The sequence below is a fragment of the Rhamphochromis sp. 'chilingali' genome, assembly GCF_963969265.1.
Source record: "Rhamphochromis sp. 'chilingali' genome assembly, chromosome: 21".
NCBI lineage: Eukaryota > Metazoa > Chordata > Actinopteri > Cichliformes > Cichlidae > Rhamphochromis > Rhamphochromis sp. 'chilingali'.
In genome coordinates, this window is record NC_137949.1 from 15,357,042 (window position 1) to 15,380,818 (window position 23,777).

The window sequence follows — 23,777 nt, forward strand, 5'->3', positions numbered from 1 at the left end:
TATTAATCCCACTGGATGATTTAATCTCTGGTATCAACATGGCAGGGAGCTAAAATGCTAATACAGAGGATTCAAAATGGAGACAGGATTGCAACATCCATCTTTAAATACAGTTTGTATTTTCAACTTACAAAAGCCCCATTTGTTTGACCATCAGTAATTTTAATGCACATATCAAATGATTGTACAGAGAAGAGGATTTCTTCAGGTTTGCTTCCTGTTCTATGGGAGAAGTAAAAAAAAAAAAAAGATCTTATCAGGTTGAGAACAGGTGTTGTCTTACCCCCAGGTAACTGCTACCGCGCTTGAGGACACGAGCTCTTTAGGCGTCATTACTGCCAGATAGCTCACATTCACCAGCAGGTACAAAGTAGTCACAAGAGAAATGGCTATCAGCACCGCCCGAGGAAGATTCACCTGTACAAAAAAAAGATATGACATGAAATAAAATGTCATGACATGACATGGTTGTAAAGTTTGGCTAAACCTTGATTACACATATTAACAAAGCAGTCTCTCATGACAAAACAAAGCCTCATTGAATATTTACTTTTTTAATACTTTGCCAAACCGTGGGGGGAAATGCTCCCCAAGCAACACCAAGCACCAAGTTTCATGCAGTCAGGACAAGCTGGAACTGCAATTACAACAATCCTAACAATGCCAACTCGTGTACCTCTTTAGTCACCTCAGACACTTTAAACACTGATTTAAGCATTGTAGGGGTATATGTTGGTACAAAGTCAATGAATTACCTGAAACACAAATTCAGAGTTTAGGGGGGAAAAAGGTAAGTGGTCATTTTTCTCAGGATAGCAGCAAGAAAACAATCATATTTCCCAGCAGAATCTTTATCAAAGATTATAAGCTGTATTTTAAAAAATTTAGAATTTAGTCTGCTTGTCCAGAGTTGGTTTTTTCTTAGGTTTCACATTAACAATGAGTTATTTTAGGTTCTGCTCTATAAAACACAGTTGGAGAAATGAAAAATTAAAAATGGAAATGAAAAATTCAAAATAGAGACTATTTTGAATATTTCCAGTTTCCTGGAAATGTCCCTGCAAGCCAAGTTGATTCTTCTGGTGTCCTCAATTCTTTCTCTGGTGTTTGTTCATATTATGTATACTTGTGTCTGGATCTACGTGACCTACATGAAGATTAAAAAAAAACCCTGTACTTTCAGTAAAAGATTAGACAGGGCCTCATCTCAGTGAAGAAAGTAACACAGAAAGAAGAAATGGACAGAGTATCTGCATAACAATGTTATCAGAGGAAAGACATGACTTGACCTGGTTCTCCCTTGTGCCAGTTTAAGCAGTCCAACAGAATAACATAAAACTAAGTTGGATATTTACTTTCTTTAATGCTTTGCTAAACCATTTAGTTCTCCAAAGTTGAACTCTACTTTTAATTAAATAGGACTCGAGTCTAAAATAATAGAAAAAAACACCAAGCACCAAGTTGCAAAATGCAGTCAGTGGAAATGGGTTAATTATTATGGACTGGCATGAACAATAAGGACAATCACACTGAAGTTTTAACCATTTAAGATAAGGATAAATTAAGTTTGTCATAAGTTGAGGTATTTTTAAAGAATTCACCAAGTCTTTAAAAATATTAAATTCCTATTTAAACAGTCATATTATTATTGGTGCTGTCAGCGTTAATCTCGTTAAAATGACGTTAATGCCATAACTGCATTAACGCGGCAAATCTCCGTTACCGCCGTGTGCGTGGGGCTGCATGGTGTCAAACATTAACAAGCTAACTGCACTGATTTACAGAGTGTTATAGACATCCTGTGTTAGGACAAAGTCAATAAATTACCTGAAATACAAATTCAGAGTTAAGGAAGAAAATATAGCAGCATATAGGCATCTTTTACAGTAAAGAATCAAATCATTCTGGACAGGTTTTAAGCTGTATTTGAAAAATTTAGCATGAATAAATGCTACTATTTCAGGTCACTTCAGACCCTTTCAGCCTCACCTCTGGTTTGTTCAGCTCCTCAGTCACATAATTCAAGTTGCTCCAGCCACCGTAAGACCAGAGGCCTTGAAGTAAAGCCTTTCCCAGAGTGTTCAAAGAAAACTGAGTTCCTTGAAAAGCATTCTCAATGTTAAAATTTTCCTCGATCACAGTGCTGCTCTGTATCACTTCCACTAGCCCTCCAATTACAATGAAAGTGAGTGAAAACACTTTGGCCACCAAGAAGATCACCTGCACTCTCAGAGCAAATCGGACATTCAGGATGTTGGTAATGGCAACTACCAGAATACTAAAAGCTGCAAAGCATTTCACAGCCAGCTGAGGAGGTGGGCAGCCTGGGTAAAAGGGAGCCATGACATACTGTGCAATGGTCAATGATTTTGCTGCAATGCTGGAAGGTTTCAAAAGCAGGATGAAAGTGATTGCCGCAAAGAAGGCTGGGAATGAACCATAGATCCTCAGGATGTAAGTAAATTCCCCACCGGATTCAGGAATAATGGTCCCAAGCTCAGTGTAGGAGAGAGCTGCAAGCAAAGCTACAACACCTGAAAAAAACCAGATTAACATGCTGGCCCCAGGACTTCCCACATACGCCAGGATATACTGTGGGGACATGAAGATACCGGATCCAATCATGGTTCCAGAAACTATTGCGACACCACCAATCAATCCAATCTGCCTCTTCAGTTGCAGCCCTTCGTTTTTTGGGGTTTTGTCCGCCATGGTGAGAGAGAGCAGGGAGCACAAAACGACACGTCTACAGAGCAGACTGAGAAAGATCACAAAGAATTCAGATGCTACAAACTGCGTAGAAAAAGCTTTCAAAAGAAATCACGTGGTGTAAAATGTACTTGTTTTGCCTTCAATTAAATATTAACTCGTCAGTTTTCTAACTGTGGAAAAAGTGCTAACCACTGCACCAATGAGCCACCAGTTGGTTTGGATTATTATATCCTAAACCAATATCAGTTCTCAGGTTACTACAGTTTGTCCTGGCCTACTCATCTAAATCTGTAAGAAGATAAAAAAAATGCACAATCATGAGTGGAGACGCACAGTGTTGGCATGCTTCATCTTTATTTTGACTTTCTATAAACTACTAATAGTAAATATTGAAAATCTCACTTCTGGATGTTTCACCTCCTCGGTTAAACAATTTAAAGTGTTCCAGCCATCATACGACCACAAGCCCTGATAGAAAGCAATGCCAATGGAGCTGACCCCTGCATTGGTTCCCTCAAATGAGTCCTCAAAGTTCTCAGTGCGGCCCTGGAAAAGCATCACAATGCCTCCCAGGATGATCACCACCAGGGCCACCACCTTCACTGCCATGGTGACCACCTGGATGCCTGTGGCCAAGCGGACGCTCAGACATTTGATTATAGCCAGCACCAAGATTGATACAGCAGCCACGAACTTCACTGCCATCTGTGAAGGAGTGCAGCCGCTGTAAAAGGGGGCCACAGCATATTCAGCAAAGATGAGAGCGACTCCTGTGCCACTAGCCGGCCTCATGACCATGATGAAGCTGAAGACGAACATGAAGGCCACCACTTTCCCTGCAGTCCGCAGTATGTAAATGTACTCAGCTCCAGACTCTGGTATGATAGTGCCCAGCTCAGCATAGCACAGACCCCCCAGCATGGCTATCAGTCCACAGCAGGACCATATAATGAAGCTGGGGGGGGCTGTAACTAACAAAGGGGTGAAGATTTTGCAGAGGGACACACCGGCCTCGTCTTCCCTTCTAGAAGTGCATGCTTAAATGAAGATGAATAAAGATGAATAAAGATTTTGTGAAATAACTACTGAGTTCCGGTGCCGTCTCTGGATGCCTCGACGAATAAAAGAACCGGGGTCAAACTGATTTCGCAACAGCTCCCAATAGTGGAAAGGACGTACTGGGGAGAAATGAAGATCCCAGATCCAATCATGGTTCCACCAATGAAGGAAACTGCTACTATGATCCCCACTTCCCTCTGCAGATTGAGTCCATGTGTATCATCTCCCATGTTCAGAAAGTTTGTGTCTTCCTAGAAGCAGCGGACAAGAACACCTGAAGCGTTGTTTGTTACATAAGAGGCGGAGCACACTTAATTATACAGCTACGAAATGAGGCTACTTTTAAGCAGATTTTAAGAATGTCTGCTTGTCCAGAGTTGGTTTTTTCTTAGGTTTCACGTTAACAATGATTTATTTTAGGTTCTGCTCTATAAAACAGAGTTGGAGAAACGAAAAATTCAAAATAGAGACTGTTTTGAATATTTCTAGTCTACTGGAAATGTCCCCGCAAGCCAAGTTGATTCTTCTGGTGTCCTCAATTCTTTCTCTGGTGTTTGTTCATATTATGTATACTTGTGTCTGGATCTGAGTGAAGAAATGGACAGAGTATCTGCATAACAATGTTATCAGAGGAAAGCCATGACTTGACCTGGTTCTCCCTTGTGCCAGTTTAAGCAGTCCAACAGAATAACATAAAACTAAGTTGAATATTTACTTTCTTTAATGCTTTGCTAAACCATTTAGTTAAAAATGCTCTCCAAAGTTGAACTCTAACTCTAGTTGAACTTTAATTAAATAGGACTCGAATCTAAAATAATAGAAAAGAACACCAAGCACCAAGTTGCAAAATGCAGTCAGTGGAAATGGGTTAATTATTATGAACTGGCATGAACAATAAGAACAATCACACTGAAGTTTTAACCATTTAAGATAAGGATAAATTAAGTTTGTCATAATGTGATGCCTCAAAGGCATTTATGTTATTTATCTTTAATGTTTGCTTTAAAATAATTCTTTTGTATGTATTTAAGTTAAAAAGAACAGTAAAAAGAGTTAAAAATGTTAAGAAGCTTTAATTTTGAAGGTGAACTTGCTAATAACCTCACTTCCTGGTGGTTTACCTGTATTGCTTCATTTCCTGTTTAATTCCTCTTCCTGGTTGCTCTAAGAGGGAGAGGGACATGCGGTCTTGCTCTGAGGCTTATCCACAGCCATCCACTTGGGAACATTGTTCAGGCAACGCTGTAAGTGTATATATTTCATGATGAAGGTGTTAAAAAGGCATAAATAGCAGTATTTGTTAAAAATTTTATTTTGTTTGTGATTCATGGAGGTTGATTTGTACATGTTAAGAAAGGCAGTTTTGATGATCATTACTGTTGCTAAAGCTAACACGAAGGTGTAAGGTCACATTTTGAGTTATTTCGTGATGCAATATTTATGTAAACGATCATTTTTTCTATTCTGTATTTCTTTTCAACTACAGTTTTCACCACTTGTCAAATGAAGATTCTGAGTAAAAAGTCAACTCTACTCGGACTCGTGTATTCATTGACAGAGGTTTAGCTTGGTGTTTGATCAGAGTTGCTACACTCTGCAACAGAACACTACAGTGAAAAGGCGGCACTCGATGGTCCTACGTGTTCGTGATGGCAGCAAGCAACAAGTCATCGGTATCAAATACCAGGAGCAACGTGACATCAGCATCATCTGCAAGTGCGGCTCGCGCCAGAGCTAAAGCAGAAGCTGCTAAGGTACGAGCATCATATGCTAGCCAGGAGGCTAAATTAAAATTGGAAAAGGCTGCTAGAGAAGCAGAAAGGAAAACTAGAGAAGCTCAAAATCAGTTGGAAGCCGCTAGAATTGATACAGAGCTGGAAGTGCTAACATTAAATCGTGAAGCAGACGCAGCCATCGCTGAAGCACAGGTGTTAGAAGATGTAGCAGAAATGCATGGAAATGTAGAAAATGTGAAATCTGAGTCAGAAGACAGGCTTAGATTGCACCGTACTAGTGAATATGTTTGCTCTCAAAATGATCAGAATCAGTCTACCTTCGCACCAGTATCTGTCCCACCTGTTAAATCTGTAGACCGTGCAGAATCACAAGACAGTTTCAGAACATGGCATCCACCTGTAAGCTTAGCGGAATTCCAACATAGCAATAGCAAGCCCAAGCCTGAAGTGGATAATGGGACGTATCCACCCACAACAAACCTGTCTAAACTGACCAGAGCTGAATTGAAGACCGACGTCGAAAGAACAAACCCTCGCACGTATATAGGTGCTCAATCACAAACACCCCGGCATATGCGTCCAGTGAGCGTGTCACAACCACCTGACCCTCTGGCACAATATTTGGCGCGACGTGATCTCGTTACGTCAGGACTGTACCAATTTGATGATAAGCCAGAGAATTTCCGTGCATGGCGGTCCTCATTCACTAATGCTGTGGCTGAGGTTCAACTTACAGAAACACAAGAATTAGACCTCATGACCAAATGGTTAGGAAAAGAGTCTGGACAGCAAATAAGATGCATACACTCAGTGCATGTGAATAATGCTGGTTTGGCTCTGCGCAAGACATGGGAGAGGCTGAATGACTGCTATGGTGCTCCTGAGATGATCGAGCAGTCACTGTTTCAGAGACTTGACAGTTTTCCAAAAATTGCAGCCAAAGATCACATCAGATTACGTGAACTTGGGGATTTGCTTATGGAGATACAAGGCGCCAAGGAGGATGGATACCTCACTGGGCTGTCATATCTAGACACCTCCAGAGGTATTGGACCCATAGTAGACAAGCTCCCATATGGGCTCCAGGAGAAGTGGGTGTCATCTGGGTCGTGGTACAAAGAAGAGAATAACGGCTGCTTCCCTCCCTTTAGTTACTTTTGTAACTTTGTCTGTCATGAGGCAAAGAAGCGAAATGACCCCAGCTTTATTCGTCAAAGCAACGGCGCAAACCCCACAAAATCAGAAAGATTACCTATGAAGAGCTTTAACACCAACAAGTCTATCGCAGTTCACAAAACAGATGTCTCTACAATCAACAACGACCCTAACAAGAACTGCGCATTGCACAATAAACCTCACCCACTTAAAAAATGCAGGACATTCAGAAACAAGTCCATCGATGACAGGAAGGCCTTTCTAAAACAGAAAGGAATATGCTTCAAGTGTTGTTCTTCAACTTCACATGTTGCCAAAGACTGCAAATCTTCCGTGAAATGCTTAGAGTGTGAAAGCATCTATCATGATGCAGCTATGCACCCTGGCCCACAACCTCAACTCACCAAGGCTCCTCCACCACCACAAGAGAACGGCGGGGAGGGAGAAGATGACTCTAATGTAACTGATGTTAGAACCAGCTGCACAGAGGTTTGTGGCCCCGGCCAGTGGGGTCGTTCTTGCTCTAAGATCTGCCTTGCAAAGGTCTACCCCAAACATTCAAAACACAAAGCCATTAAAGCTTATGTAATTCTGGACGACCAGAGCAATCGCTCATTAGCCAGGCCAGAGTTCTTTGAGCCGTTTGGTGTGGAGAACAAACCACTCTTATACCATCTCAGAACATGCTCCAGCGTCATCGAAACGTATGGCAGGAAGGCAGAAGGATTCCAGATAGAGTCGTTGAACGGCAACGTTCTCATACCTCTTCCACCACTCCTTGAGTGCCCAGAAATCCCTAACAATCGAGCTGAAATCCCAACACCAGGTGCAGTTTTGCATCATCCTCATCTCCACCATATAGCCAAACACATCCCTGATCTAGACCCAGAAGCAGAGATACTCCTGCTGCTCGGGAGAGACGTGCTTAGAGCACACAAGGTCAGGCAGCAAATTAACGGGCCACACAATGCTCCCTTTGCACAACGTCTCGATCTAGGCTGGGTGGTGATAGGGGAGGTGTGCCTAGTTAATGTGCATAAGCCAACAGTTGACACATTCAAGACCCATGTGCTAGACAGCGGTCGCCATTCCATATTTCAGCCCTGTGCAAGTTTCATGCAGGTCAAAGAAACACAGCCAAGCTTCAACAAGTCTAACAAAATGCCAGAGAGGATGCTAGGACACACAGTGTTTAACCAATCTGAACATGATAACAAACCTGCCCCATCAATAGAAGACATCCTCTTCCTAGAGATCATGGATACAAATGTCTACAGAGATGACACTGGTAGTTGGGTTGCTCCATTGCCGTTCAAAGAACCACGGCAACGTTTGCCAAATAATAAAGAGCATGCGGTTAAGAGGTTTGAATCCTTGCAATGCCAATTCAGGAAGAAACCCGAGATGCAGAAGCAATATGTGGCATTCATGGAGAAGATCATTGCCAACGGTCGCGCAGAGGTGGCACCACCCTTGAGGGAAGATGAAGAGTGCTGGTTTCTTCCATCATTCGGGGTATACCACCTACAAAAGCCCAACCAAATCAGGGTGGTTTTTGATTCCAGTGCTCAGTACTGCGGGGTCTCCCTCAATGACGTGCTTCTGACTGGTCCCGACCTCAACAATTCTCTCTTGGGTGTCCTTCTACGCTTTTGAAGGGAGAGAGTAGCTATACTCGCCAACATCCAACAAATGTTTCACTGCTTTTTGGTCCATGAAAGGCACCGCAACTTCCTCTGGTTTTTGTGGTATGAGGACAACGACCTCACCAAGGCAGTTATTGACTATCGCATGAGGGTTCATGTCTTTGGCAACTCACCATCTCCGGCTGTGGCCATCTATGGTCTGCGAAGAGCCATTGCTGAAGGTGCCCAGAAGTACGGTGCCGACACAGTGAAATTTGTGGAAAGGCACTTTTACGTGGATGATGGCTTGGTGTCTCTCCCATCTGAAGCAGAAGCAATCAACCTTCTCCAACGGACTCAGGCTTCACTTGCTGAATCAAACCTCCGCTTGCACAAGTTTGTGTCGAACAGTCCAGCAGTCACTGGAGCTTTCCCGCCAGAAGATTGTGTCCCGCTCATCAAGGATCTGGATTTGAGCGGAGAGACAGCATCCATGCAGCGCAGCCTGGGTTTGCTTTGGGAGATCAGAAAAGACACATTCACATTCTCTGCATCAACTATTATCAAACCTTTCACCCGACGTGGAGTCCTCTCTACCGTCAATAGTGTTTTTGATCCAATGGGTATGCTGGCACCCGTCACAATCCAGGGACGAGCTCTTCTTAGGGAACTTAGTTCGGAACTGACTGACTGGGATGCACCTCTCCCAGAAGACAAGCTGAAGAAATGGGAAACCTGGAGAGATTCTCTTCGAGTCCTAAAGGAGCTTCATGTGCCACGTGCATACACATCAACCTCGCTCACCAAAGCTGTGCGCACAGAGTTGTTTGTATTCTCAGATGCCTCAACTATGGCCATTGGGGCTATCGCTTACTTGAGAGCCATCCAGGAGGATGGAAAAGTGGAAGTAGGATTTATTATGGGCAAAGCCAAATTAGCACCCCAGTCTGAACCAACAATCCCGAGGCTCGAACTCTGCGCTGCTGTCCTTGCAGTAGAAATGGCGGATCTCATCCGGGAGGAGCTGGATCTGAAATTGGATGCTGTCAGGTTCTACACGGACAGTAAGGTGGTACTCGGGTACATTTGTAACACGACAAAACGCTTCTACACATATGTCCGTAACAGAGTCCAACGTATCCGACGATCTACCAGACCAGAACAATGGCATTATGTGTGCACGGAACCAAACCCTGCGGACCATGCATCCAGATCTTTGCCTGCATCCCATCTGACACAGAGTTCTTGGTTCACCGGACCTTCATTCCTGCATCAGTTATCTGCAGAAACAACACAAACCAGTGAGACGTTTGAGCTCATCGACCCGGGAAATGACTCAGAGATTCGACCACAGGTACGCACCTACACTACTCATCTGAAGGAACCTGTACTTACCCCTGATCGCTTTCGCCGTTTCTCCACCTTTACCTCTCTACTGCGAGCAGTGGCTTTCCTTATCCATGTGGCAAGATCTCACAAACATTCAAACCAAAACAGCAGGTGTACAGGATGGCACACATGTCGCTTACCTCGTACTGTGGATGAAATAGCTCAAGTAAAACATGTCATTCTGCAAGCAGCACAAATGCCAGCCTTTGCCAAGGAACTGTCAGCCCTCCAAGCAAACAAAGTGGTGCCCACAAACAGCCCGTTGCATAAACTCAGTCCAACTTTGGAGAGTAGTCTCATCTGCGTTGGAGGCAGACTGAAACATTCTCAACTAACGTGTGAAGAAAAGAACCCAGTAATCCTACCCAAGGACAGCTACGTTTCCTTACTGCTCGTACGACATCACCATGAGCAGGTGAGACATCAGGGTCGACATCTCACAGAAGGTGCAGTAAGGGCAGCTGGACTGTGGATTTTGGGTGGGAAGCGACTAATCAATTCAGTCCTACACAAATGCGTAATCTGCCGGAAGCTGCGTGGGAGACCGGAAGAACAACGTATGGCTGACTTACTGCCGGAACGTCTCAAGGTTTGCCCTCCCTTCACATACGTGGGGCTTGACGTCTTTGGACCTTGGTCTGTTGTAACCAGACGCACCAGAGGAGGGAAGGCAGAGAGCAAACGGTGGGCCATGATGTTTAGTTGTTTGAGTTCAAGGGCCGTCCACATTGAGCTGATTGAGTCTATGGACACATCTAGCTGTATAAATGCTCTCAGGCGGTTCTTCGCTCTCAGAGGCCCTGCAAAATGACTTCAGTCTGATTGTGGGACCAACTTCATTGGAGCTAGCAAGGAGTTGGAGATGGATAATACTGTACAGGGGTACCTCAGCAAGCAAGGATGTAGCTGGAACTTCAGACCTCCACATGCTTCCCACATGGGAGGCTCATGGGAACGGATGATAGTTCCCAAGATAGTTCTATATTGTGTATTTTGTTGTACAGTTATTTTATTTTCAACTTTAATTTATATATTTTATCTTATTCTCCCAGTTAAATTTACCCTTCATTCTAATTTGTGTCGTACAGTTATTTCATTTTTAACCTTAATTTATATTTTATTCCTTCCTAGTTAAATTTACCCTTTTTAATTTTTCATATTTATTTCCTATCTTATTCATAGCCTTTTCCTTTTTTGTTTTCTTTAGGTCACGAGCAGTTGTCCAAGCATTTCACTACATATCGTACTGTGTATGACTGTGTACGTGACAAATAAAATTTGAATTTGAATTTGAATTTGGATGATTGGTGTTGCCAGGAGAATCCTTGATTCAATGCTCTTGCAGCAAAAGAGTCGCCTGACCCATGAAGTGCTGTCAACGCTAATGGCAGAAATTACAGCCATCATCAATGCACGTCCACTCCTACCTGTGTCTACAGACCCACACCAACCTTTCATTCTTTCACCAGCCATGCTCCTCACACAGAAATCAGGAGTTCCACCTCCTCCAGGAGATTTCACAGAGAAGGACCTCTTCACAAAACAATGGAGGCAAGTTCAAGCACTCGCGAACCAGTTTTGGGCCCGTTGGAGCAAAGAATACTTACCAACCTTACAACAAAGACAAAAATGGACAGTGACACGCAGAAACCTTCAAGTTGGGGATCTGGTCCTCCTCAGGGACAAGCAGACCATCCGCAACTACTGGCCCATGGCCATAGTCACAGCAACCTTTCCTAGGAAGGATGGACATGTGAGAAAGGTTGAAGTAAAAACGACCGACCAAGGTGACACAAGAACCTTCCTTAGGCCAGTTGCAGAAGTAGTTCTTCTTCTGCCTAAGGACTGATTTAAGGACTGTTGTTTGGACTCATTCAAGTTCATAGTGGCCTCACATAGGCCAGGCGGGGAGTGTGATGCCTCAAAGGCATTTATGTTATTTATCTTTAATGTTTGCTTTAAAATAATTCTTTTGTATGTATTTAAGTTAAAAAGAACAGTAAAAAGAGTTAAAATGTTAAGAAGGTTTAATTTTGAAGGTGAACTTGCTAATAACCTCATTTCCTGTTTAATTCCTCTTCCTGGTTGCTCTAAGAGGGAGAGGGACATGCGGTCTTGCTCTGAGGCTTATCCACAGCCATCCACTTGGGAACATTGTTCAGGCAACGCCGTAAGTGTATATATTTCATGATGAAGATGTTAAAAAGGCATAAATAGCGGTATTTGTTAAAAATTATATTTTGTTTGTGATTCATGGAGGTTAATTTGTACATGTTAAAAAAGGCAGTTTTGATGATCATTACTGTTGCTAAAGCTAACACGAAGGTGTAAGGTCACATTTTGAGTTATTTCGTGATGCAATATTTATGTAAACGATCATTTTTTCTATTCTGTATTTCTTTTCAACTACAGTTTTTACCGCTTGTCAAATGAAGATTCTGAGTAAAAAGTCAACTCTACTCGGACTTGTGTATTCATTGACAGAGGTTTAGCTTGGTGTTTGATTAGAGTTGCTACACTCTGCAACAGAACACTACACATAAGTTGAGGTATTTTTAAAGAATTTACCAAGTCTTTAAAAATATTAAATTCCTATTTAAACAGTCATATTATTATTGGTGCTGTCAGTGTTAATCTCGTTAAAATGACGTTAATGCCATAACTGCATTAACGCGGCAAATCTCCGTTACCGCCGTGTGCGTGGGGCTGCATGGTGTCAAACATTAACAAGCTAACTGCACTGATTTACAGAGTGTTATAGACATCCTGTGTTAGGACAAAGTCAATAAATTACCTGAAATACAAATTCAGAGTTAAGGAAGAAAATATAGCAGCATATAGGCATCTTTTACAGTAAAGAATCAAATCATTCTGGACAGGTTTTAAGCTGTATTTGAAAAATTTAGCATGAATAAATGCTACTATTTCAGGTCACTTCAGACCCTTTCAGCCTCACCTCTGGTTTGTTCAGCTCCTCAGTCACATAATTCAAGTTGCTCCAGCCAGCGTAAGACCAGAGGCCTTGAAGTAAAGCCTTTCCCAGAGTGTTCAAAGAAAACTGAGTTCCTTGAAAAGCATTCTCAATGTTAAAATTTTCCTCGATGACAGTGCTGCTCTGTATCACTTCCACTAGCCCTCCAATTACAATGAAAGTGAGTGAAAACACTTTGGCCACCAAGAAGATCACCTGCACTCTCAGAGCAAATCGGACATTCAGGATGTTGGTAATGGCAACTACCAGAATACTAAAAGCTGCAAAGCATTTCACAGCCAGCTGAGGAGGTGGGCAGCCTGGGTAAAAGGGAGCCATGACATACTGTGCAATGGTCATTGACATTGCTGCAATGCTGGAAGGTTTCAAAAGCAGGATGAAAGTGATTGCCGCAAAGAAGGCTGGGAATGAACCATAGATCCTCAGGATGTAAGTAAATTCCCCACCAGATTCAGGAATAATGGTCCCAAGCTCAGTGTAGGAGAGAGCTGCAAGCAAAGCTACAACACCTGAAAAAAACCAGATTAACATGCTGGCCCCAGGACTTCCCACATACGCCAGGATATACTGTGGGGACATGAAGATACCGGATCCAATCATGGTTCCAGAAACTATTGCTACTCCACCAATCAATCCAATCTGCCTCTTCAGTTGCAGCCCTTCGTTTTTTGGGGTTTTGTCCGCCATGGTGAGAGAGAGCAGGGAGCACAAAACGACACGTCTACAGAGCAGACTGAGAAAGATCACAAAGAATTCAGATGCTACAAACTGCGTAGAAAAAGCTTTCAAAAGAAATCACGTGGTGTAAAATGTACTTGTTTTGCCTTCAATTAAATATTAACTCGTCAGTTTTCTAACTGTGGAAAAAGTGCTAACCACTGCACCAATGAGCCACCAGTTGGTTTGGATTATTATATCCTAAACCAATATCAGTTCTCAGGTTACTACAGTTTGTCCTGGCCTACTCATCTAAATCTGTAAGAAGATAAAAAAAAAAGCACAATCATGAGTGAAGACGCACAGTGTTGGCATGCTTCATCTTTATTTTGACTTTCTATAAACTACTAATAGTAAATATTGAAATTCTTACTTCTGGATGTTTCACCTCCTCAGTTAAATAATTTAAAGTGTTCCAGCCATCATACGACCACAAGCCCTGCCAATGGCAATGCCAATGGAGCTGACCCCTGCATTGGTTCCCTCAAATGAGTCCTCAAAGTTCTCAGTGCGGCCCTGGAAAAGCATCACAATGCCTCCCAGGATGATCACCACCAGGGCCACCACCTTCACTGCCATGGTGACCACCTGGATGCCTGTGGCCAAGCGGACGCTCAGACAGTTGATTATAGCCAGCACCAAGATTGATACAGCAGCCATTAACTTCACAGCCAGCTGTGGAGGAGTGCAGCCGCTGTAAAAGGGGGCCACAGCATATTCAGCAAAGATGAGAGCGACTCCTGTGCCACTAGCCGGCCTCATGACCATGATGAAGCTGAAGACGAACATGAAGGCCACCACTTTCCCTGCAGTCCGCAGTATGTAAATGTACTCAGCTCCAGACTCTGGTATGATAGTGCCCAGTTCAGCATAGCACAGACCCCCCAGCATGGCTATCAGTCCACAGCAGGACCATATAATGAAGCTGGCCCCTGGGCTCCCAATAGTGGAAAGGACGTACTGGGGAGAAATGAAGATCCCAGATCCAATCATGGTTCCACCAATGAAGGAAACTGCTCCTATGAGCCCCACTTCCCTCTGCAGATTGAGTCCATGTGTGTCATGTCCCATGGTCAGAAAGCTTTTGTCTTCTCTGAAGCAGCAGCGAAGAACAGACGTGCAGTTACAAAACGCTGCCTGTTGCCCAATAGGAGGAGTGCACAAAATTAAACTGCTATGAAATTAAAATGAGGCTACTTTTAAGCAGATTTTAAGAATGTCTGCTTGTCCAGAGTTGGTTTTTCTTAGATTTCACGTTAACGATGATTTATTTTAGGTTCTGCTCTATAAAACACAGTTGGAGAAACGAAAAATTCAAAATAGAGACTATTTTGAATATTTCCAGTCTACTGGAAATGTCCCTGCAAGCCAAGTTGATTCTTCTGGTGTCCTCAATTCTTTCTCTGGTGTTTGTTCGTTTTATGTATACTTGTGTCTGGATCTACGTGACCTACATGAAGATAAAAAACAAACAAAAAAACACTGAACTTCCAGTAAAAGATTAGACAGGGCCTCATCTGAGTGAAGAAAGTAACAGAGTATCTGCATAACAATGTTATCAGAGGAAGGACGTGACTTGACCTGGTTCTCCCTTGTGCCAGTTTAAGCAGTCCAACAGAATAACATAAAACTAAGTTGAATATTTACTTTCTTTAATACTTTGCTAAACCATTTAGTTGTATGGATGTAAGTCCCAAAAAAATGAATTTTGGAGCTGAATCTGAATGATGGAAGTGAAACTGAAATTATTCGAGAGCTACACTTTTAAAGGATAAAATACAGTTTCAAAGTAAATGAATTCATTTTCAAAATATAAAATTCAATTTCAATTTAGTGACGATAATTTTCAAAACTGTACATTGAATTTCAAATTAGACTGATTCAAATTCAGTTTTAAAAAGCATTTATTCAAGTTACAATTCAGGTTCAGTTTCTGATGGCACAAAGTTCTGCCCATACTCTTCTTTTAATTAAATTGGACTCCAGTATGATATAATAGAAAAGAACACCAAGCACCAAGCTGCAAAAAGCAGTCAGTGGAAATGGGTTAATTATTATGAACCGGCGTGAACAAAAAGGGACGATCACACTGAAGTTTCAGTCATTTAAGATAAGGATAAATTAAGTTTGTCATAAGTTGAGAAATTCTTTAAAAATATTAAATTCCTATTTAAACAGTAATATTATTATATAAAATGCTGTAAGGAGCTGCAACTAAAAACAAAGTATATGTTCTGGAAAAGCTGGAGATACAGAAAAATGTTGGTCAAAATGCTTCTTGTTGTCAAAATATATTCTGATACTTGATCCTCATATATTATATTCACCAAACACCTTTATATACAGTCTTTGAGATCTAGGAGTCACACCTCATTGGAGTTAGGACTGAAATGATAGCAAAGCAAACATACTCTACTCTCGTGTACATTTATTATCGCCATACAACACCTCAGACACTTTGATCACTGATTTACAGAGTGTTATTGACTTTGTGTTAGGACAAAGTCAATAAATTACCTGAGGTACAAATTCAGAGTTAAGGAAGAAAATATAGCAGCATATAGGCATCTTTTGCACTAATGCATCAAATCATTCTTGACAGGTTTTAAGCTGTATTTAAAAAAAAATTAGCATGAATAAATGCTACTATTTCAGGTCATTTCTGACCCTTTCAGCCTCACCTCTGGTTTGTTCAGCTCCTCAGTCACATAGTTTAAGTTGTACCAGCCAGCGTAAGACCAGAGGCCTTGATAGAAAGCCATTCCCAGAGTGCCCACAGAATACTCTGTGCCTTGAAAAGCATTCTCAACATTAAAATTTTCCTCGATCACAGTGCTGCTCTGTATGACTTTCACTAGCCCTCCAATTACAATGAAAGTGAGTGAAAACACTTTGGCCACCAAGAAGATCACCTGCACTCTCAGAGCAAATCGGACATTCAGGATGTTGGTAATGGCAACTACCAGAATACTAAAAGCTGCAAAGCATTTCACAGCCAGCTGAGGAGGTGGGCAGCCTGGGTAAAAGGGAGCCATGGCATACTGTGCAATGCCCATTGCCATTGCTGCAATGCCGAAAGGTTTTACAAGCAGGATGAAAGTGATTGCTGCAAAGAAGGCTGGGAATGAACCATAGATCCTCAGGATGTAAGTAAATTCCCCACCGGATTCAGGAATAATGGTCCCAAGCTCAGTGTAGGAGAGAGCTGCAAGCAAAGCTACAACACCTGAAAAAAACCAGATTAACATGCTGGCCCCAGGACTTCCCACATACGCCAGGACATACTGTGGGGACATGAAGATACCAGATCCAATCATGGTTCCAGAAACTATTGCTACTCCACCAATCAATCCAATTTCTCTTTTCAGTTGCAGCCCTTCATTTTTTGGGGTTTTGTCCACCATGTTGAGAGAGAGCAGGGAGCACAAAACGACACGTCTACAGAGCAGACTGAGAAAGATCACAAAGAATTCAGATGCTACAAACTGCGTAGAAAAAACTTTCAGTGTTATCAAGGGATTGTAAAACCTAGTCGTTACCCTCATTTAAATATTAACTCTACCTTTTTTTTTTTTTGCTCTATAGCAAAAGTGCTAACCACTGAACCAAAGGGCCAACAGGCTTGGGTTATCATATCTAAAAGTAATATCAGTTTTCTTGTTACTTTGTCCAGTCCACTCATCACTCATAACAAGATAAATTATATACAATCCTGACTAAAAAGCCAAAGTCTTGGATCGATTTGTCTCCTTTTTTTGTATAATATTAAACACAAACAGTAAATGTTCAAATTCTGACTTTTTTGATGTCTTAAGAACATTTTACCTGTCATCCCTGAGGCTTCTAACGTTCTAAAAACAAAAGGTGAAGAGTTCCAGGTATTTAAACCACAGTTGTTGATCTACTATTAATCATGTGTGTCATCACATGAACCATATTGTTAAAAAAAAGTACCAGTTTTTGAAGCTCTTAAGACTACCATGACTTAGATTACTGCAAACCCACGCAGACTTACTTCTGGATGTTTCACCTCCTCAGTTAAATAATTTAAAGTGTTCCAGCCATCATACGACCACAAGCCCTGATAGAAAGCAATGCCAATGGAGCTGATCCCTGCATTGGTTCCCTCAAATGAGTCCTCAAAGTTCTCAGTGCGGCCCTGGAAAAGCATCACAATGCCTCCCAGGATGATCACCACCAGGGCCACCACCTTCACTGCCATGGTGACCACCTGGATGCCTGTGGCCAAGCGGACGCTCAGACAGTTGATTATAGCCAGCACCAAGATTGATACAGCAGCCATTAACTTCACAGCCAGCTGTGGAGGAGTGCAGCCGCTGTAAAAGGGGGCCACAGCATATTCAGCAAAGATGAGAGCGACTCCTGTGCCACTAGCCGGCCTCATGACCATGATGAAGCTGAAGACGAACATGAAGGCCACCACTTTCCCTGCAGTCCGCAGTATGTAAATGTACTCAGCTCCAGACTCTGGTATGATAGTGCCCAGTTCAGCATAGCACAGACCCCCCAGCATGGCTATCAGTCCACAGCAGGACCATATAATGAAGCTGGCCCCTGGGCTCCCAATAGTGGAAAGGACGTACTGGGGAGAAATGAAGATCCCAGATCCAATCATGGTTCCACCAATGAAGGAAACTGCTCCTATGAGCCCCACTTCCCTCTGCAGATTGAGTCCATGTGTGTCATGTCCCATGGTCAGAAAGCTTTTGTCTTCTCTGAAGCAGCAGCGAAGAACAGACGTGCAGTTACAAAACGCTGCCTGTTGCCCAATAGGAGGAGTGCACAAAATTAAACTGCTATGAAATTAAAATGAGGCTACTTTTAAGCAGATTTTAAGAATGTCTGCTTGTCCAGAGTTGGTTTTTCTTAGATTTCACGTTAACGATGATTTATTTTAGGTTCTGCTCTATAAAACACAGTTGGAGAAACGAAAAATTCAAAATAGAGACTATTTTGAATATTTCCAGTCTACTGGAAATGTCCCTGCAAGCCAAGTTGATTCTTCTGGTGTCCTCAATTCTTTCTCTGGTGTTTGTTCGTTTTATGTATACTTGTGTCTGGATCTACGTGACCTACATGAAGATAAAAAACAAACAAAAAAACACTGAACTTCCAGTAAAAGATTAGACAGGGCCTCATCTGAGTGAAGAAAGTAACAGAGTATCTGCATAACAATGTTATCAGAGGAAGGACGTGACTTGACCTGGTTCTCCCTTGTGCCAGTTTAAGCAGTCCAACAGAATAACATAAAACTAAGTTGAATATTTACTTTCTTTAATACTTTGCTAAACCATTTAGTTGTATGGATGTAAGTCCCAAAAAAATGAATTTTGGAGCTGAATCTGAATGATGGAAGTGAAACTGAAATTATTCGAGAGCTACACTTTTAAAGGATAAAATACAGTTTCAAAGTAAATGAATTCATTTTCAAAATATAAAATTCAATTTCAATTTAGTGACGATAATTTTCAAAACTGTACATTGAATTTCAAATTAGACTGATTCAAATTCAGTTTTAAAAAGCATTTATTCAAGTTACAATTCAGGTTCAGTTTCTGATGGCACAAAGTTCTGCCCATACTCTTCTTTTAATTAAATTGGACTCCAGTATGATATAATAGAAAAGAACACCAAGCACCAAGCTGCAAAAAGCAGTCAGTGGAAATGGGTTAATTATTATGAACCGGCGTGAACAAAAAGGGACGATCACACTGAAGTTTCAGTCATTTAAGATAAGGATAAATTAAGTTTGTCATAAGTTGAGAAATTCTTTAAAAATATTAAATTCCTATTTAAACAGTAATATTATTATATAAAATGCTGTAAGGAGCTGCAACTAAAAACAAAGTATATGTTCTGGAAAAGCTGGAGATACAGAAAAATGTTGGTCAAAATGCTTCTTGTTGTCAAAATATATTCTGATACTTGATCCTCATATATTATATTCACCAAACATCTTTATATACAGTCTTTGAGATCTAGGAGTCACACCTCATTGGAGTTAGGACTGAAATGATAGCAAAGCAAACATACTCTACTCTCGTGTACATTTATTATCGCCATACAACACCTCAGACACTTTGATCACTGATTTACAGAGTGTTATATACATCCTGTGTTAGGACAAAGTCAATAAATTACCTGAGGTACAAATTCAGAGTTAAGGAAGAAAATATAGCAGCATATAGGCATCTTTTGCACTAATGCATCAAATCATTCTTGACAGGTTTTAAGCTGTATTTAAAAAAAAATTAGCATGAATAAATGCTACTATTTCAGGTCATTTCTGACCCTTTCAGCCTCACCTCTGGTTTGTTCAGCTCCTCAGTCACATAGTTTAAGTTGTACCAGCCAGCGTAAGACCAGAGGCCTTGATAGAAAGCCATTCCCAGAGTGCCCACAGAATACTCTGTGCCTTGAAAAGCATTCTCAACATTAAAATTTTCCTCGATCACAGTGCTGCTCTGTATGACTTTCACTAGCCCTCCAATTACAATGAAAGTGAGTGAAAACACTTTGGCCACCAAGAAGATCACCTGCACTCTCAGAGCAAATCGGACATTCAGGATGTTGGTAATGGCAACTACCAGAATACTAAAAGCTGCAAAGCATTTCACAGCCAGCTGAGGAGGTGGGCAGCCTGGGTAAAAGGGAGCCATGGCATACTGTGCAATGGTCATTGATTTTGCTGCAATGCTGGAAGGTTTCAAAAGCAGGATGAAAGTGATTGCCGCAAAGAAGGCTGGGAATGAACCATAGATCCTCAGGATGTAAGTAAATTCCCCACCGGATTCAGGAATAATGGTCCCAAGCTCAGTGTAGGAGAGAGCTGCAAGCAAAGCTACAACACCTGAAAAAAACCAGATTAACATGCTGGCCCCAGGACTTCCCACATACGCCAGGACATACTGTGGGGACATGAAGATACCAGATCCAATCATGGTTCCAGAAACTATTGCTACTCCACCAATCAATCCAATTTCTCTTTTCAGTTGCAGCCCTTCGTTTTTTGGGGTTTTGTCCACCATGTTGAGAGAGAGCAGGGAGCACAAAACGACACGTCTACAGAGCAGACTGAGAAAGATCACAAAGAATTCAGATGCTACAAACTGCGTAGAAAAAACTTTCAGTGTTATCAAGGGATTGATAACAGGGCAGCTGTGGCTACAACTGTAGCTGCCTCCACCAGTGTATGAATGTGAGAGTGAATGAATAGTGGTATTGTAAAGCGCTTTGGGTGCCTTGAAAAGCGCTATATAAATCCAATCCATTATTATTAAAACCTAGTCGTTACCCTCATTTAAATATTAACTCTACCTTTTTTTTTTTTTGCTCTATAGCAAAAGTGCTAACCACTGAACCAAAGGGCCAACAGGCTTGGGTTATCATATCTAAAAGTAATATCAGTTTTCTTGTTACTTTGTCCAGTCCACTCATCACTCATAACAAGATAAATTATATACAATCCTGACTAAAAAGCCAAAGTCTTGGATCGATTTGTCTCCTTTTTTTGTATAATATTAAACACAAACAGTAAATGTTCAAATTCTGACTTTTTTGATGTCTTAAGAACATTTTACCTGTCATCCCTGAGGCTTCTAACGTTCTAAAAACAAAAGGTGAAGAGTTCCAGGTATTTAAACCACAGTTGTTGATCTACTATTAATCATGTGTGTCATCACATGAACCATATTGTTAAAAAAAAAGTACCAGTTTTTGAAGCTCTTAAGACTACCATGACTTAGATTACTGCAAACCCACGCAGACTTACTTCTGGATGTTTCACCTCCTCAGTTAAATAATTTAAAGTGTTCCAGCCATCATACGACCACAAGCCCTGATAGAAAGCAATGCCAATGGAGCTGATCCCTGCATTGGTTCCCTCAAATGAGTCCTCAAAGTTCTCAGTGCGGCCCTGGAAAAGCATCACAATGCCTCCCAGGATGATCACCACCAGGGCCACCACCTTCACTGCCATGGTGACCACCTGGATGCCTGTGGCCAAGCGGACGCTCAGACAGTTGATTATAGCCAGCACCAAGATTGATACAGCAGCCATTAACTTCACAGCCAGCTGTGGAGGAGTGCAGCCGCTGTAAAAGGGGGCCACAGCATATTCAGCAAAGATGAGAGCGACTCCTGTGCCACTAGCCGGCCTCATGACCATGATGAAGCTGAAGCCGAACATGAAGGCCACCACTTTCCCTGCAGTCCGCAGTATGTAAATGTACTCAGCTCCAGACTCTGGTATGATAGTGCCCAGTTCAGCATAGCACAGACCCCCCAGCATGGCTATCAGTCCACAGCAGGACCATATAATGAAGCTGGCCCCTGGGCTCCCAATAGTGGAAAGGACATACTGGGGAGAAATGAAGATCCCAGATCCAATCATGGTTCCACCAATGAAGGAAACTGCTCCTATGAGCCCCACTTCCCTCTGCAGATTGAGTCCATGTGTGTCATGTCCCATGGTCAGAAAGCTTTTGTCTTCCTAGAAGCAGCGGACAAGAAGACCTGTAGCTGTAAAGTGTTGTCTTTTACATAAGAGGCGGAGCACACTTAATTATACAGCTACGAAAGTAAGGCGAGGCTATCATCAGCATGGCTGTTTAAAGTTCTTCTTTTCTCTTAGGTTTCACGTAAGCAGTAATTTATTTTAGGTTTTTTATAAAACACTGACAGGGAAGTAAAGCATTAAAAATATACATGTTTTAAATCATTTCAGTCTTGCTTTTCTACAGTAAAAGTCCCTGCAAACCGAATGCATTCTACTAGTGTCCTCAAAGACAGAGAAAGACTGTCTTCAGTCCTCAATATAATGTTTTCTTGTGTCTGGACCTACATGAATAGTTTGGAGAGCTGTACTGGCAGCAGAAAAATACCTAATCTGAGAGAAGACATGAACATCTGCTTAACAATGTTAACAATGTTATCATAGAAAGGACATGGCCAAGTAAAGACACCAAGTTATTCTTTGCCTCACAGCTCAGTCTGTCCTCAGTGTACTTTCAGAACTGATAAAACCTGGTCAATAAAAAGCAGAGTGCACATTTAATGATTAGATTAGATTAGATTAGATAGAACTTTATTAATCCCTCGGGTGGGTTCCTCTGGGAAATTCGATTTCCAAAAAAGCACAGCACCGACAGAAGTTACAGAGTTACAGAATATTATATATGTATATATATATATATATATATGTATATATATATATATGTATATATATATATATATATGTATATATATATATATATATATGTATATATATATATATATATATGTATATATATATATATATATATATGTATATATATATATATATATATATATATATATATATATATATATATATATATATAATACACACACACACACATATATATATATATAAATACAGAGACAATATAAATAAAATATACGAAGGGGATAAATAGAATAAATAGGAATAAAAATAAAAATACAAGTGAATTGCACATTTCAAGTATTGAGTCTATTGCACCGTTGACTATTTACAAAAGTATTGCACAAAAGGTATTGCACAGTGAGGTGAAGAGGCACTACAGCTTAGTTGTTCCCCCCTCCTTTGTCCTCCTGTTTCCCCTCCCTCTCCCCTCCAGGGAGAAGTTAAACAGTCTGATGGCGTGTGGGACAAAGGAGTTTTTAAGTCTGTTAGTTCTTGTCTTTGGGAGAAGCAACCTGTCACTGAACAGACTCTTCTGGTTGTTTATGGCCGTGTGCAGAGGATGTCTGGCATTGTCCATAATGTCCATCAGTTTCTTTAATGTCCTTTTCTCTGCCACTGTCACCACTCTGTGTTTTTTCTCTCATTACTCAACTACTTAAACATAAGCTTTTCAAAATAAAACAACTTATAAATAAAATACAGGCGGTCGGTATCACCATCTGTATATGAAGAAATGACTTCAATGTTCAGTTCTGAATTATAGGTGTTTAATTCACGTGTTTTACCTAGCTCCGCGTTATTAGGGCAGGGATAGCTCAGTAGGTAGCTTGGTGGCCCCATGATCGGAAGGTCGGGGGTTCAACTCCGCTGAACGGCTACCCTGAGGTACCCCTGAGCAAGGTACCGTCCCTACACACTGCTCCCCAGGCGCTGCATTGGTGGCTGCCCACTGCTTCACTGGGTGAATGGGTTAAATGCAGAGGAACTATTTCCCTATGGGGACTAACACATACACACATTAGTTATAGTTTCAAAAATATTTTAATAGTTACTATGTACTTTAGAAAAATATAAAAACTAACTAAATATTTTGGGGGTACAAAAATATATGTATATATACTAGAAATACCCATACATTTGTAATAAGACAGTAACATTAAATGGTAAAAATGGTAAATGGCCTGTAT

The 23,777-nt window shown here is 41.3% G+C and overlaps 5 protein-coding genes across 9 annotated transcripts in view; 1 reads left to right on the forward strand and 4 right to left on the reverse strand.

Annotated features, from left to right (window-relative positions):
• Positions 1-23,777, reverse strand: part of LOC308389431 (b(0,+)-type amino acid transporter 1-like) — a 29,866-nt gene that overhangs the window by 2,507 nt on the left and 3,582 nt on the right. Inside the window, exons 1-2 of one of the 5 annotated variants that reach the window (XM_080870843.1) lie at positions 17,401-18,439; positions 284-417 (exon numbers count right to left, since the gene is read on the reverse strand). In XM_080870843.1, the coding sequence (XP_080726969.1) occupies positions 284-417; positions 17,401-18,099 (833 nt within the window). In that variant the 5' untranslated portion in view covers positions 18,100-18,439. Of the gene's footprint in view, positions 1-283; positions 418-1,989; positions 3,063-3,114; positions 3,751-16,066; positions 16,822-17,400; positions 18,440-23,777 lie in introns of those variants that run through there. The other 4 variants (XM_080870841.1, XM_080870844.1, XM_080870840.1 and 1 more) reach the window with 4 other exon arrangements.
• Positions 4,705-8,461, forward strand: LOC308389428 (uncharacterized protein). Its single transcript, XM_080870837.1, has 2 exons — positions 4,705-5,015; positions 5,258-8,461. Exon 2 carries the CDS (start codon positions 5,421-5,423, stop codon positions 8,316-8,318), a length of 2,898 nt encoding a protein of 965 aa, XP_080726963.1. The 5' UTR covers positions 4,705-5,015; positions 5,258-5,420; the 3' UTR covers positions 8,319-8,461.
• On the reverse strand, positions 12,603-13,616 carry LOC308389611 (b(0,+)-type amino acid transporter 1-like; the record flags this gene model as incomplete). The annotated part of the gene is made up of 1 exon (XM_080871102.1): positions 12,603-13,616. Exon 1 carries the CDS (start codon positions 13,353-13,355, stop codon positions 12,603-12,605), a length of 753 nt encoding a protein of 250 aa, XP_080727228.1. The 5' UTR covers positions 13,356-13,616.
• On the reverse strand, positions 19,610-20,434 carry LOC308389612 (b(0,+)-type amino acid transporter 1-like; the record flags this gene model as incomplete). Its single annotated transcript, XM_080871103.1, has 1 exon — positions 19,610-20,434. One exon carries the CDS (start codon positions 20,432-20,434, stop codon positions 19,682-19,684), a length of 753 nt encoding a protein of 250 aa, XP_080727229.1. The 3' UTR covers positions 19,610-19,681.
• Positions 21,135-21,876, reverse strand: LOC308389613 (b(0,+)-type amino acid transporter 1-like; the record flags this gene model as incomplete). The annotated part of the gene is made up of 1 exon (XM_080871104.1): positions 21,135-21,876. The coding sequence occupies one exon, from the start codon at positions 21,874-21,876 to the stop codon at positions 21,148-21,150; it is 729 nt and encodes a 242-aa protein (XP_080727230.1). The 3' UTR covers positions 21,135-21,147.

Excerpts from the sequence above, each read along its gene's own strand:
- LOC308389428 (XM_080870837.1), top strand. The coding sequence starts at position 5,421 with ATGGCAGCAAGCAACAAGTCATCGGTATCAAATACCAGGAGCAACGTG.